This window comes from Cyanistes caeruleus, chromosome 7, assembly GCF_971803275.1.
Source record: "Cyanistes caeruleus chromosome 7, bCyaCae1.hap1.1, whole genome shotgun sequence".
Classification (NCBI taxonomy): Eukaryota; Metazoa; Chordata; class Aves; order Passeriformes; family Paridae; genus Cyanistes; species Cyanistes caeruleus.
Genome location: NC_141707.1, coordinates 30,829,937 through 30,843,626, shown reverse-complemented (window position 1 = coordinate 30,843,626; position 13,690 = coordinate 30,829,937). Strand labels below are relative to the sequence as shown.

At 43.6% G+C, this 13,690-nt stretch overlaps 1 protein-coding gene across 1 annotated transcript in view; it reads right to left on the bottom strand.

Annotated features, from left to right (window-relative positions):
• The window catches only part of PDIA5 (protein disulfide isomerase family A member 5), a 97,534-nt gene extending 84,677 nt beyond the window's left edge, over positions 1 to 12,857 (bottom strand). The window contains exons 1-2 of the mRNA XM_086898540.1: positions 12,722 to 12,857; positions 1,114 to 1,240 (exon numbers count right to left, since the gene is read on the bottom strand). Coding sequence (XP_086754666.1) covers positions 1,114 to 1,240; positions 12,722 to 12,805 — 211 coding nt within the window. The 5' untranslated portion in view covers positions 12,806 to 12,857. The remainder of the gene's footprint in view (positions 1 to 1,113; positions 1,241 to 12,721) is intronic.
• Between the last annotated feature and the right edge of the window lie 833 nt (positions 12,858 to 13,690).

The following is a 13,690-nucleotide window of genomic DNA, read 5'->3' as shown; positions in this document are numbered from 1 at the left end:
AACCATTTGGCCAAGTTCAAGTGCTCAAAGTTCCCCACTACAGCAAAACACAAGTATCTTAACACAAAAATAAGCCACGTATATAATTTTAACTGTTTCAGAATAAGCATAGCTATAGGAAATAAAGTTAATTAATCCAGCATCTGCACATCTGTGTCTGCAAAATTCCCTGATACTGAGGGGCAGGGGGAGGTGGATATTAGTCACCATATACTTCTCCAATTTGATACACTATGAACCCAAAACAACTGTACCATCATTGTGTTTAATTGACACAAGAACTTTGCAACAGGTCAGAAAAGGAGGACCCAACACCCAAATAAGGCATCATCTTGGCCCATCTGCCTACAGGAAGAAGGATGAAGCAACAACAAAAACAATACAGCACTAAGGAAAATTATCTTAATTACACATTTTACTTCTTGATGTCCAGCGACTTCCACATTCATAAAAGCATTCTGCGCTTGTGTATGGAGTTTAGTTTCTTGATTTTACATGGCATTACACAAAACACCCCCAAAAAAACAAGGCAAGAAAGGAGAAAAGGTACAGCAGGAGCCAAACAGAGCAAAGGAAGAGCAAACAGGTAAGTACACAGCCAGAATGGTGAGCCTGAATGACAGAGGAAACAACAAAAAGATTCAAGGGGACAGGTGGCATAATGTGAAATGAGTCATTTTCCATCTTACACAACAGTTCTTCTTTTATTTTTATATTTTGTTAATTAAAGCTGAAAGACAACCATGGGACACTCAAAACTGTCAGAAGCAAAGATGGATTGATTTCAGTACTGTAACTATTCATTACGCCTTTCAGTGTCACCAGGAAATCGAAACTTGCAAACTACTGTGATAAAAACACCAGAAAGCTCTTATTACAGGGAGCCAATTCTGGAGGCAAAGCCAGAATTAAGTACATTTTTGCCAATGTCAAAGGGCGATTAGAAGGCTGAATTAAGATGACTCCAATCTTGAAACATCAGGAGCCTCTGAATTAAAACAAAGAACACTGGTTCCAAAGAAGCCCTTGCCGTCACATAGAAGCCCCTTGGTACACACCTTGTTGGGTACAAAGAGCTGTGACATAAAAGGAAAAAAAAAAATAAATACTTACCAGATTTGGAATAGAGCACTAGTACATTATTCCGTGTCCTGAGAAGCTTCTTAAAATCCTTGTGATCACTTATTTTTTCTATGAGCGGAGACACCTTCAATGAATATGCGAATGCTGGCAAGAATGCCTAGGGAAACAGAGAGCCAAAAACATCAGTCATAAATACAAAGACAACCTGCTTTTGCAAATTGCTGTGATGTTTTTTTATAATCTTCAGACATGCTGCCTTAAATAGGCTATCACACTGATTTCATCAGCAAAACCAAAAGAAGAAATGCCAGGCACGTGATTATTGAAAACTGGGCCAATACATTCCTATCAAGTAGCTTTAAATGTAAAGATGAACACAACATCAAGAAATATGGTTTTAGTTAAGATGCCTCCCCCTTTAAAAGTTTGATCCCAAATCAGATAATCAGATAACAATTCTTATGTAAATTTAATATACTTTACCAAGAGAAGCAGCAAATTGCCACTTTGAGCTTGCACTCTTGTCCCTACATCTCTGAATATGCTGCAAACTCAATTCAGTACTTTGATACCCTACAGAAGACAGCGAGAGCCATGAAGTTAAAATAACCCACACTGACAGGGAGCAGATGTAGGAAATGAGAACAGAAAATGCAAGTAATCCAGTATCCGCATTACAGCACTAAGCACAACCCTCTCCCACCCACTCTTCCAAAGTGGAGCTGGGCTCATGTTTCCCAGTGCCCACACCGTGTCAAACAGACACACAGCAGCGTCTTGTTCGGTTTCCACTGGCCACATGGAAGACACAGCATTTAATCTCTCTGCATCTCAGTTCTGGATCTGTGCAAACTTTTCCACTGCATCTTTTAGTCTATTTAAATCATGAGAGTTCCAGAGCAGAGTTTGTCTATCATAAAGTAAAACTCCTATCAAATTATGACCATAACCTCAGCTGGGGCCTTTACTGCTTATTCTTACTGTAGTAATCTTCAATAATAATAATATAATGATAATCTTATCCATCAGGCTATGCTGCTTCCCTTCTGCACTGTACTGAATTTGTGCTAATGGAATGATTAAGGGAAGCTTAGCTGGAAAAATTATCTAGTTTCCATTCACCTTACAGTAAAACCTTAACACTTAATTGCTTGGCTAAAAGCTTTAGCTCATTTGCCTAACACACACAAGAGGTTCAACATTTCCTTAATTACAGAACTGATTTTGATCGTGCCTTACTCCAACCAGGCTGGAAAATACGTCCACCGTGGATGTGAAGAAGTAAAAAAACGCTGTTCTTGCATCCCATGTGTTACATCCTGCAGCATTTAAAGGAGAGACTAAGCCAATGAAGTCAGAACACACAGCCCCAGGCACACACTTCATTCAAATTCAGCTATTTCCAAGCACCACAGGCACTGAGGCTAAGAAACAAAATCTGCACCAACGATGCAGACTGTATAAATGCCAGAAGTCTTTACATGTGGAAAAGAGAGGCCATGAAGGGAATCCTGGGACACACGAGGTAATGGAGAGAAGTTGAGCTGAGATGGAGATCATCCTCAGAACAACCAGAATGTTTGAGAACTTAGAAGTTACTAGAAAATACACCTGATAACATAAAATCTAAGAGTGAACAAGTTACCCCACTCTGCAGGCAGGAATCCCACCACTGGGCCCTGCTGACCAGGCGGTCAGACTGTGAGAAGGAAGTGAGCATATTTGTGAATCAACCTCTACCTTCAGCATAAATGTCCTTGATGCTTTAATTCAACCAAAAGACTCATAGTCTTCTAAACCCAGATGTCCAGAGGTCAACCTTCCCACTCCAGGCTGATGTATGTGAATCATCTGTGTATTTTCTGAGATGGATGCACAGTGTTGCCAATGAAAGCTGGCAAATATAGTTGGGCTAACTGAGGTGACACAGACATGAACAGTGCTTCCCAAAACCACCACAATCACGAGCTGCACAGGAGAAATTAATCCAATATTACAGGAAGATCTTTTTAATGCTAAGCATTTTTTTAAAAAACTCTTCCTTTCACCTCAATTTTTGTAACTATTCAAGTGTCTTACAGTTTTATTTCTGCTTTGAGTTACAGAAGACAAAAAATAAGCTTAATTGAAACTAAGGCTGAGCACAGGGAAAAAGTGAAACTACAGATTGCTTGTTTGGTTTAAAAAACTGGACTCAATTAAGGATACTCCAGTCTATGAACTCTATCAAAAAGAAGCAATTGGACTAAAAAAACCCACAAAAGCCACTTTCAACATGACACCAAATGATACTGTAAAGTTTGTTCAAAGTGTTTACCAATAGCTCAGAAGAGGGGTATTAGAATGAGATGATCTTTGAGCTCTCTTCCAACCCATACCATTTCATGGTTTTAAGTAGAGGCATTCCATGTCTTTTCCAGCTAGAAAGGCTGTTTTGCCAATTTCAGGAATTCTCTTTGGTTTTTTTTTTTTTTCCTTTCTTTATAATGGCAGAGCTGTAAACCTCTTGAAAAATTGGATTCTGAAAACAATGACAGCTTTAACTACTGCCTTGTCAGTGTTGCCAGTAGCAGAAAACTCACTGCGCTGGTGGAACAGCAGGCATTTGGAGGGAGACGCATGTCACATTGCATATATCCACTCCTCCTTTGCCCAGTTCCTCTCCAGGTATCAAATCAATATATGTTACTCATTTTCCTGAAGTTTTACTACAGTAGCTCTCTCTATTCCTATGGTTTAGCCCAAAACCCACTGGGAAAGGTATTGTGCATACAAGCACACCAGTCTGCCCAGCTGAATAAATCATCATCTCCCTTTAATTAAGATTAATGTTGCAGCCTTTCCCGGTTATAAAACCCAAAAGGTCCAAGCCAAAGGCATTGAGCTGGACAGAAATGCCCTGCCTGCACATCTAAGGCAGCTGCAGCAACACTGGGAAGTTATCAGCTAAGCAGAGAAATTCACCAGCCCCAATTCCTGTTTGTGCTATATGATGTTTGCAAACTGATAAGAATTCAGTAGTTCTGCACTCTCCAGCTTTCTCTTGCTGAAATTAATCAAGACCCTACCCAGGAATAAACGAGAGGATGGTTTATGGTTAAACCTACAGAAGAACTTCTGCTTTCCCTACCAGCCCTGTTGAAGGCAAGGGATATCAAGGAGTCAATTCCACCAGACGCCAATCCCAAACACAGGGCTGTTTTGCCCTGCTCTAGAGTCACAGCAGTGATGACTGTACCAGCAACCACAGCCTCAGCAGGGCTACAGCCACTAGCTCTGGCAACAATGCAAAATTAAGAGGATGGGCGAAAATAATTCTATAGGAGCAGCTACACTCTTCCACAGAAAACCAAACTCATGTTCCTGCACATAGGTAAAGCAGCAGCAAAGATGAAGCTAATTTGCATGTACTGTACTATATAAATTCATTTCTGAGACATGACTCAGGTAGATTTACTCCAGACATTTTGCAGGAGAGCTCATCAGCCAGGCACTGCCCAATCAAGCACACTGCTTCTTGTTTAAATCCAGGGCACAAGAGGAGATGAGCACATATTAAAAAAAGAAGAGGTCAAGAAAGGTGACAGTCCCTCCTGGGCAGGAAGCCTCTTTTCATATGCGTCAGGAAGTGCTACATTCACACATATGGAAATCTATAAATAAGAAACAAGCCAAACTTTCTTGTCACTTGAGCATCCTAAAGCTTTAAAACCTATTCAGGACCACCGCTGAAAAGTTGAAAAATGCTCCAAGTGTTTTTCTCAAGAAGCTGCCCACCTCCATACCTGCTAAAGTAAAAGGCATTATAGGACCAACACGTGCAACATCTCTGCCACCCTTGCCAGTTATGGCAGTGAGAAACTGCGACAAAACTGAGGGAAGGTCTATTTTATTTCATGCTGTGTTTGCACAGTTGCCTATCATACCAGGTCCTCATCCATGGCTGCCTTGGTGACATGACTGTCACCTGGTGTTCTCAGATGCACGAAACTTTGATGGAGACCTTCAAAAAAAGACAGACTACACATGGCAGACTATGAAATGCAAATCTCATAGCAATTCTAGTCTGCAGACTTTCCCCAGCTCAAGACCACAATCTGAATTTATTTTCACAGAATTTTATGGCGTAGGTCACACATCAGTCATGTGACTGTAGTGTCTGAGATGCATGAAAGACTCTCAAGGAAAACATAAGTGAACCCAAATCAAAACTGCTGAGACATGGCTATTCAAGTACAAGGTACAAAACCCCCATGTGTTCTAGCTGTCTCTGTTCTTCAAAGTATGTATTTAAATATATGATCTTGCAAGCTTAGTGGCAGAAGTCTGATCAGTCAAAAAGGTTTAATTTTCTTTTTTCCCCACTCTCTAGGAATTCCTTGCAGAGCTGCCAAGTATATGCATGTGTTGAAGAGCAGTAAACACTCCACAACCCCACTCCCTTAGAATTGGTACCCAAGGAAGATCTGAGCTTTCAGAAACCCAGAGGCAAAGAGTTACAGGCAAATAACTATTTGCTAATTATACTTCTAGGACTGACACTATTGAAAAATGTGGTCATCCCTCAGGCCATGTTTTCTCAAAATCATCAAGGATCTGAGAAAGCAGAGTTTATTTCTCAAGTTTTTACTCTTCTCTGAATCTCATTTTAAAATAAATAAAAAAAAAGGAATATCTTTCAAACAGCCACAAGAATGTATTTTCATATTTTACATTAATTATTCAAATTAAATGTGATAAATGCTTAACTACTGGTCCCACAGAACACAGTTCAATTTATGAGCTGCTCCCCACAAAAGCTTCGTGACAGCATGGTCTTTTGCTAAGGATAAGCAGCATATCTGGAGAATTACTTATGTATCTATTTTACATCAAGGGCAATGAAAACACACAGTTTTAAAAACAAGAAAATAGATCCTCCTTATTTAATTTTGATTTCTATCAGAAGAGTAGATTGTACACTGGACAGAAAATCTATTCCCTATTTCTCCTATTTCCAGCTCAAGAGCCCGAAATATATACTTCCCTGGACACAAATAATACATAGAAAGTATAAATGGATATGCAGATGAAACAGTGCTTAGGTGCCTGAATCCATATGTCAACATGCAATTTTTATGCACACACTAACCATGTATAATTAGGCAGCCAATTTGCACACTATTCATCAAGAATAGCTGGGGATGTGACAACAGACTCTAGCACAACTGCTGCTTGGCAGGGACACAGCCTTACACTCGACCACAATTTCTAAACTCCACTTTTTCAGGAAGACATTGACTCAGATTTCTGCTTTAGCTTAGCCACCCACTGGTGTCATTCTCATTTTGGGACAACAGCACTCAACCCACTGTAAATATGATCAATCAGCAACCCTGTGCATATGAAACAGATTGTGTCTGACAAGGAATTTTATAGGAGTCTAGCTGAAGAGGAAACCTGCCTCAAAATTCCAAGCAGTAATGGAGATGACTGAATTTAATTTCATTATTAACTTCTTTAGGAGGGGAGTAGCTCACATTCTGAACAAAGGTCTCATCTGCCACATTAAAATGGGGAGGGGGGGGAACAGGCAAGAAATCTGAACAAGACAGAATCTCACCTTTCCTTTCCCACTCATCTCCTAAAATAAGCCCTGTGATGGACTGTGCATTTAACCTCAGAAAGCTGACTTGAAGGGACACCTCTGTAACGTGGAAACAGAGGTGTGTAAATCTGCAGATCAGCTGGTGACACAGCCATGTCCTGTGGTGCAGGCAATGTGTACCCATTCACAATACCAGGTGTAAGTCATCCCCAGGCAAGCACAAGGGAGAAACTGACCCATTGCTTCCTTCCCCCCAATTCCTTCTCACTCAAAAATACAAGATGTTCAAATCCAAAGCCCCCTTGTTTACAAAGAATCACAGTTTGACTGCAGATGTTTTATCTTCCCTGTTCATCATACAAACCACTCTTGACCTTGTGCAATAATTGCTTGCTTTTCACTCAGGAGCCCTCCCCCTGCTGCTATTTACATTCAGGGTTGTGCTGCTTTGATCACTGAGCCATTTGTAACAAATGCCTTCCAAGATGGATAGTGATAAGTAGGACAGTCCCGTTTTTCCGTTCATGATTAATATCTAAAATAGCTGTAAAAACATTTTAATCAAATCAGATGGGAGGAGACAGGTTAGCTCTGTTATCCAAAGGTACATCAAGGAAGCCTGGTAAAAAATTACTTTGTGGAGTGGGGAAGAGAAAGGGTAGTAGCTCTTGGGTCTCAGACTTCAGGGGTCACAGCTGAAGTGGCCCCTGCAGTAGTCACAGCAATCCCACTGCAATCACAAAACATCTTCTGCCAATTGCCCCTGCAGGGGTTCACAAAACACAGCCTGCTGAAGACTCCCAGCACAAAGGCTACTCAGTGACGTCTGTGACCAATCCAAAAAGCCACCTATGGTCTAAGTGGGGAGCAGAGACTCCCACACCTACAGCAGCACGGGATGGCCAGGTGAGGAGTGCTCCAGAAGACAGATGGGAAAATCAGCAACTTCTGCACTGCAAGACCCACAGCATTTGAAAATTGTGGGTTTGCCCAACAGATTTACATTTGCAGATATGCCCATTGGACACTTCCTCTGTGGAAGAACATAATACTGCATGCATAATCCAGATCAGTTAAGTCTCACAACAAGCTGTTCCAGAAATTATAAAACTGAAGCACTACTGACATTTGTTGGGGGGGGGGGGGGAGGTCATATCTGCAAAGAGGCAAGTGTTACATTTTCTTTTGTTTTCAAAGGAAGGCAAATTAAAATCCTGACACAGCGTGTCTCAGTACTCTAACTTAGGCTGAAGAATGCCACAAATAAGACATTCCACTTAACGTGGTGCTTGCTATGTTCACTTTCCAAATATAGAAGGTAGCAAAAAATACCATGGAGACGTCAAGATTTGACTAGACTCTACAGTTCATATTGTTCTTAAACGGTGGGGTTTAAACTACAGGCATAATAGTCTATACTAAAGAATGTTCTTAAGGGCTCTGAGTAGCAAATCAATTGTATGGTTTATCACTGTGTTTTGAATGCTCTGTGATGGAAAACCCAACCCGTGCAACTATTTACTAATTAACAACTGACTTTAATAGGGTCAATTACTAACACTGACAAAGAACTTTCTCCTTGTGAATGTGAAGCTTTCCCTCTTCAAGCCAGACACTGGCACCATACATATATTAAACAAGCTGCTGATGAAATACTTCAGACATCACTTCTGAACGAGCACATTTGCCTACAGAAGTTAAGGGCATGAGCAAAGCATATGCCACATAATCCCCCACTAAAAATTAGGTTTTCAAGAAGTTTAAAGAAATACCACCTACTCAAGAAGCACGTAGGAGGTACTATAAAAAGAAGACAAAAACACTATTAATGGGATTTTTAAGGAAGAGAGGGCAAAAAATGACACCTGAAAATCTCTAGCACTTTATATGGCACTTGTTATCTTCAAAGCATTGCACAAATGTTAGCTAATTAATCCTCACATTTTTCTGCCAGGTGATAGGGGACAAAGTTTAATTTTAATAGCTGGAGCAAGATTCACGGAGAAAGGAAGTGATCTGCAAGAGGTGAAAGGAAGGCAACACCAGAACAAACCAGCATACAACTGATCGTAGAGCAGCACAACCACACAGTCACGGTGTGCCATATCCAGGAAAAGTGAGGAGGGGGGGAGAAAGTGTCTATTTGCAGTCACCCAGCAAACAGGTTATGTGACTCTAAACCCAAAGATAACAGACAGGACATCAAGACAGTCACAAATTAAATTACCTTTGTTATCTGTGTTCTGCAAGCATGCCACTCACAGCACCCTTCACCAATGCTACCAGCCACTCACATCTAGCACAGTGCCAAAACTAAAGACTTGCTTTGATATCACAATTTTTTGCCATTCACAAGCTTGAAAAGATGGCAGGAACAAGGCAAAAAACAATTTACTTCCAAAGTGACCCTGCCTGCATTAAGAAATTTGAGGCAATGCTAGTTAGTGCAATGCAATTTGCAACCAGAATCTGAGTTTTTCCATTCATGGACCTCCAGCCTCAGCTCTGAAGAAATACCTCACTTTTACTGAAACAGGAATTCAAGGTATTCCATCACCAAAAGGCAAAAGAAATGGTCAACAACAGAGAAAGCACCTCTTCCATCACCATGGAACCATGTTCTGTCCATCCACTCAGGACACCATGAACTCATCTCTGGGCAGAAACACCACTTCTGATGACTACACCAAGCTTGCAACAACATCCCAGGGCCCCTGAGGTAAACAGGTGCTGTGGCACCAAAACCAATGGATTGAAAACATCCGTCCATGAGGCATGGAGCAGAGTAATGAAGCCAAGGTTTGATTTGAGAAGGGCATCTGAGGACACACCGCCCACATCAGACTTTTACAAATCCATATATTGAAGAGGGTATGGACAAAGTATGAATAAAGTGAGAAGACAGCAGGTAAGGAATTTGCCTCTGTAACACCCTCCCTATGACTGCCAGGAAACACTGTCCAAAGAGGCTTCTGTAACACAAACAATAACTGGATGGGAAGAGGCATTCCTGAATTCAAGCCCAAAGGACACAACCAGAAACAGCACCTGAATACTGCAGTGGTGTAGCTCACACCCTGCTGCAAACTCACCAGAGGCAAGCCACTGCTGCCGTGCTTCAGGGCTACCTGCAACACAGAGGAAATCATGCATCATCAGTCCCTCCCTGCAGGCCTGGATTCACAAGTCAGCATCAGTGCTCACTAGTGCATTCCCGTGACCCTACTGGCAAGGATTAAGAAAGTACTTGAGGAGCTGGAAGCCTGAAATGTTCCTTTGAAGCCTGTCCTTAAAGGCACTGGGTTTGAGTGGCACCAGGTCACAGAGTCTGCTTCCCAACAGTGCTCAGTCAGCTGGACTCTTGACTCAGTTTCTCTGTCATTAAGCCAACACTCGGAAGACAAACTGATCTTTGCCACACCGGTATGAGATAATATTCACTGGTGTTTGCAAAGCAAACGGACCCAGATGCGTAATCCTGTTGGAAGCAGTGGCTGCCTTCTGCTAGGGAAAGCACAGCACCTGATGCATCACAGGAAATGCTAATCCACATTGGTGTGAAACTCCTTCCCTGTGCCTTGAACAGTAAATTCTGTCCTTTGAGCATGAAATACAGTCAACCACTTGATAAACCAAAAAGGGAACACACAACTTCCTCATGGCTCTCCAACTCATTCAAGAAATAAAACTTCACAGCAGGCAGAGATCACCATCATCCTCATGTGTGTGTCACACACCCACAGTGATGCTGAAGGTAACAAATTAACAGCTTACATCAGAAGATACAGAAACGTTTTCTTAATCCAGCTTTGTAGGTTCCCTTTTACACATGTAGGAAGTCTTAGAGATAAGGATTTCAATTCTCAGAAGCCATCTTCAATTTTGGGTCAAAAAATGAGCCCTATTTTTCAGAAGTGCTATGCATGCACAACTCTAGCTGCTGTTCCAGGTGCACTGCAAGCAGTCAGCACTTCCAGAAAAACTAACAAACAAACAAAATAAAACCCAAAAAACCAAAACACATTCAGGTGCATGAAAATGGACTGGCTGGAAAAAACGTTTCTCATTAACCTGCCAAGCAGCTGGTATTACCTTTAGTTTAACTTTACACACCGAGACTCACCTGATTTAACAGCCTCACACAGACTCAAAAAAAATTAAAAGCAGGTTTTGCTATGTCACAGCTGTAGGCTAGTTTTTCAATCCTGGAGTACAGCGAGTTACATATTTCAAGATGAAAAATCACACCTTCGAGTGCAAGATAATGCAAATTGGAAGAAATAATTTAAACTACTTGTACACAGAAAAGGGGAAAGAATTAGCTGAATCAACAGCTCAATGAAGACATCTGCTCAGCATGAAGCATCACAGAGCAAATAAACTGCTGTGGCAAATTAAGAAAGGTAAGAAAGAATAATGTGGATAAATTAAAATGGCTTTTTATGATTTCACTGACAACAGCAGGCCCCCTCTGCTCATCTCAAAGATGCCAGCTCTGAAACACAAAAGGTCAAAGAGGAAAACCAGAACAATTAGGAACTACAGATTCATATGAAGAAAGATGGGGAAAATATCTTTTAATCTACAAAGAAAAATAACAGGAAAATATTTACATTAACATAAAATGAATGTTACAGTAAGATAAGGTCTGACAGTCACAGCGGATATAGTAGGAAATACCAGAAATTACTCCATGTGCTTAGCTGTTTTGAAGGGAGGGAAAATTCAGTCCACTTGTTACTCCACTTGAACCATAGTATATCCTCAATCTGAGGAATGCACCGACACAAGTATCACTGAGAAAACTACTGTGTATATTAAAGATGAGCCACAAAGGAAAAAAAATCTACATTAAGACCTCTCCAGCATTTAGGGAGAGTTCAGCCTGACTTCAGTTTCACTTGAAATCAATAAAGTACAGATAGCAGAGGTCTGTGACTCTAAACCAAGCTTAAAAAACAAAGCAAAAATTGTTCAGAATGCACAGCATTTCTTTTCCCTCCTGAATGAGCCAAGAGCTATGGCCCTGCCAGGGGAAAAAGGCTACATGAGACAGGGCCGAATCTTTCTGTCCCACAAAAGCAATTCTAATATTAGAACAGAATAAGCATAGGGCTATTAGCAATTCCACACTTGATTTGTATGAATTAGATGAGCACTCCATGGTCATGCATTTCCAAATACATTTCAGATCACCCATGCATAAAAAAATTAACGTAATTTTTCATTAATTATCTTCATTTGTCCAGGCAGAAGGATGAACTGTAATTCATGACAATAAAGTGAATAAAGTACTGTTTTAAAGCATGCCTTTGTCAATTTTTTGAGCCATTTATGCCAAATTCTGTGGATAAAAAAATAAATAAATAAATAAAAATCAGACTTTAAAATATTTCTGTAAGTCTAGGGGCCTCCCTGAGGTAAGCAGTGCTCTACTCTGTAATGTCAAAGAAGCACACCCCGATCCTCCGGAGCGCACCAGGATGGACAGCGCCACATGCGAGGGGCGCAGGGGCGGGGGTGCCCGGGGCGGGGGTGCCGCACACAGGTGCACAAAGCCGAGCGCGGCTGCTCCGCTGCGGCACAGCCGCCACCGGGGGAAACCCTCTGGAAACCCTCTGCCACCGCACCGCTTTCCACACCAAACTTGGGAGCGAAGCGCCGCCGGTCGCAGCCGCCGGGGCAGCCGGGGGCCTCAGCCCGCAGCCGCTCGGGGAGCCGCCGCCGCACGCCGGGGTGCGCTTTCTGCGGGCGGTGCTTTAGGAGAGAGAGAGAAAGGGAAAGGGGAAGCAGGAGAGCAGCACACGGGCTGAGCGCTGGGAAGACACCCGGGAGCAGCGCTACCGGAGCCCGGCCATGCCGGGCTGTGCCGAGCCGAGCCCGCCCGCGGCGGCGGCGGCTGCGGGCGGCGGGAGAGCCGCCGCGCCCGGCCCCAGGGGCCCGTCCCGCTCCCAACTTTCGCCCAACTCCGCCGGCCGCGCCGCGCCCCCGCCCCGGCCCGGGGACGGGGGACACCCCACGCCGCCCCCTCCGCCCCCCGCCGCCACTCACCGCCAGGCCGAGCAGCAGCAGCGGGAGCGGCGGGAGCCGCCCGCGGCGCCGCGCAGCCCCCGCGCCCTGCCCCGGCACTGCCATCCCGCCGCCGCGCCGGACCCGCTCCGGACCCGCCGCCGCTGCGGCTGCTGCCACGTCTGGCGGCGCAGGCGCGCTCGCCGCCACCGCCCGCCCGCGCCGCGGCATGACGGGGGCTGTAGTCCGGCCCGCGCCGGGGATGCTCAGCCCCCCGGGGACGGTGCAGCTCCCGCAGCCGTCCCGCGCAGGGAAATAAAAGCCCGACCCCCGCCGAAATGCTGCGGGGATCACACAGCGATCCCCGTCTCGTTTGCTTCAGCAGAGGGTAAAAAGTTCCCGCTCTTCTCTCACGTCCCTCTGGCCTCCCGTCCGGGGTTCTTTGTGCCTCCACCTCTCTCCCGGCATGTGCCTTTCTCCAAAGAGGCTTCTGGTACACAGCCTCTTTCGTGGTACTTGTTTCTAAGGGGTTTTAAAAGCTTTAGCTGATCTTAGATCTGGAATAAGAGGTGAAAAAAGGAACAAAAAATAATGAAAAGGGAGAGAGAGTTAACTGGTAGAGAGGGTTAGAAACTAGGACCTGTTGTCCTTGTAGGTTGTTCCCACTCATTAAATCCTAAAGGTGACCCCTCTTTATCCTCACACATCGGCGATGATGCCAGAGTGCAAGCAAATGAATAAATACACTGAGTCTGACCAGGATCAATTTGTGCAGCCTCCATTATAATCACTGTATTGGACTGGTTGCTACATCCAGACGAACAAATTGGTCTATGCCCCGAGTTTGTGAGCTAGCTCTGCCTCGCAAGGACATCCCAGATGTCCTGCCAGTAATCTTAAGGTCAAGGCGGGTCAGCCACGTTATAATTGGCTTCCCACAAACAGAAGGGATCTTCACCTACCGCCCAGTGGCTGTGTGAAATTCTTCGTTGGCTCAGAAACATCAAAGGA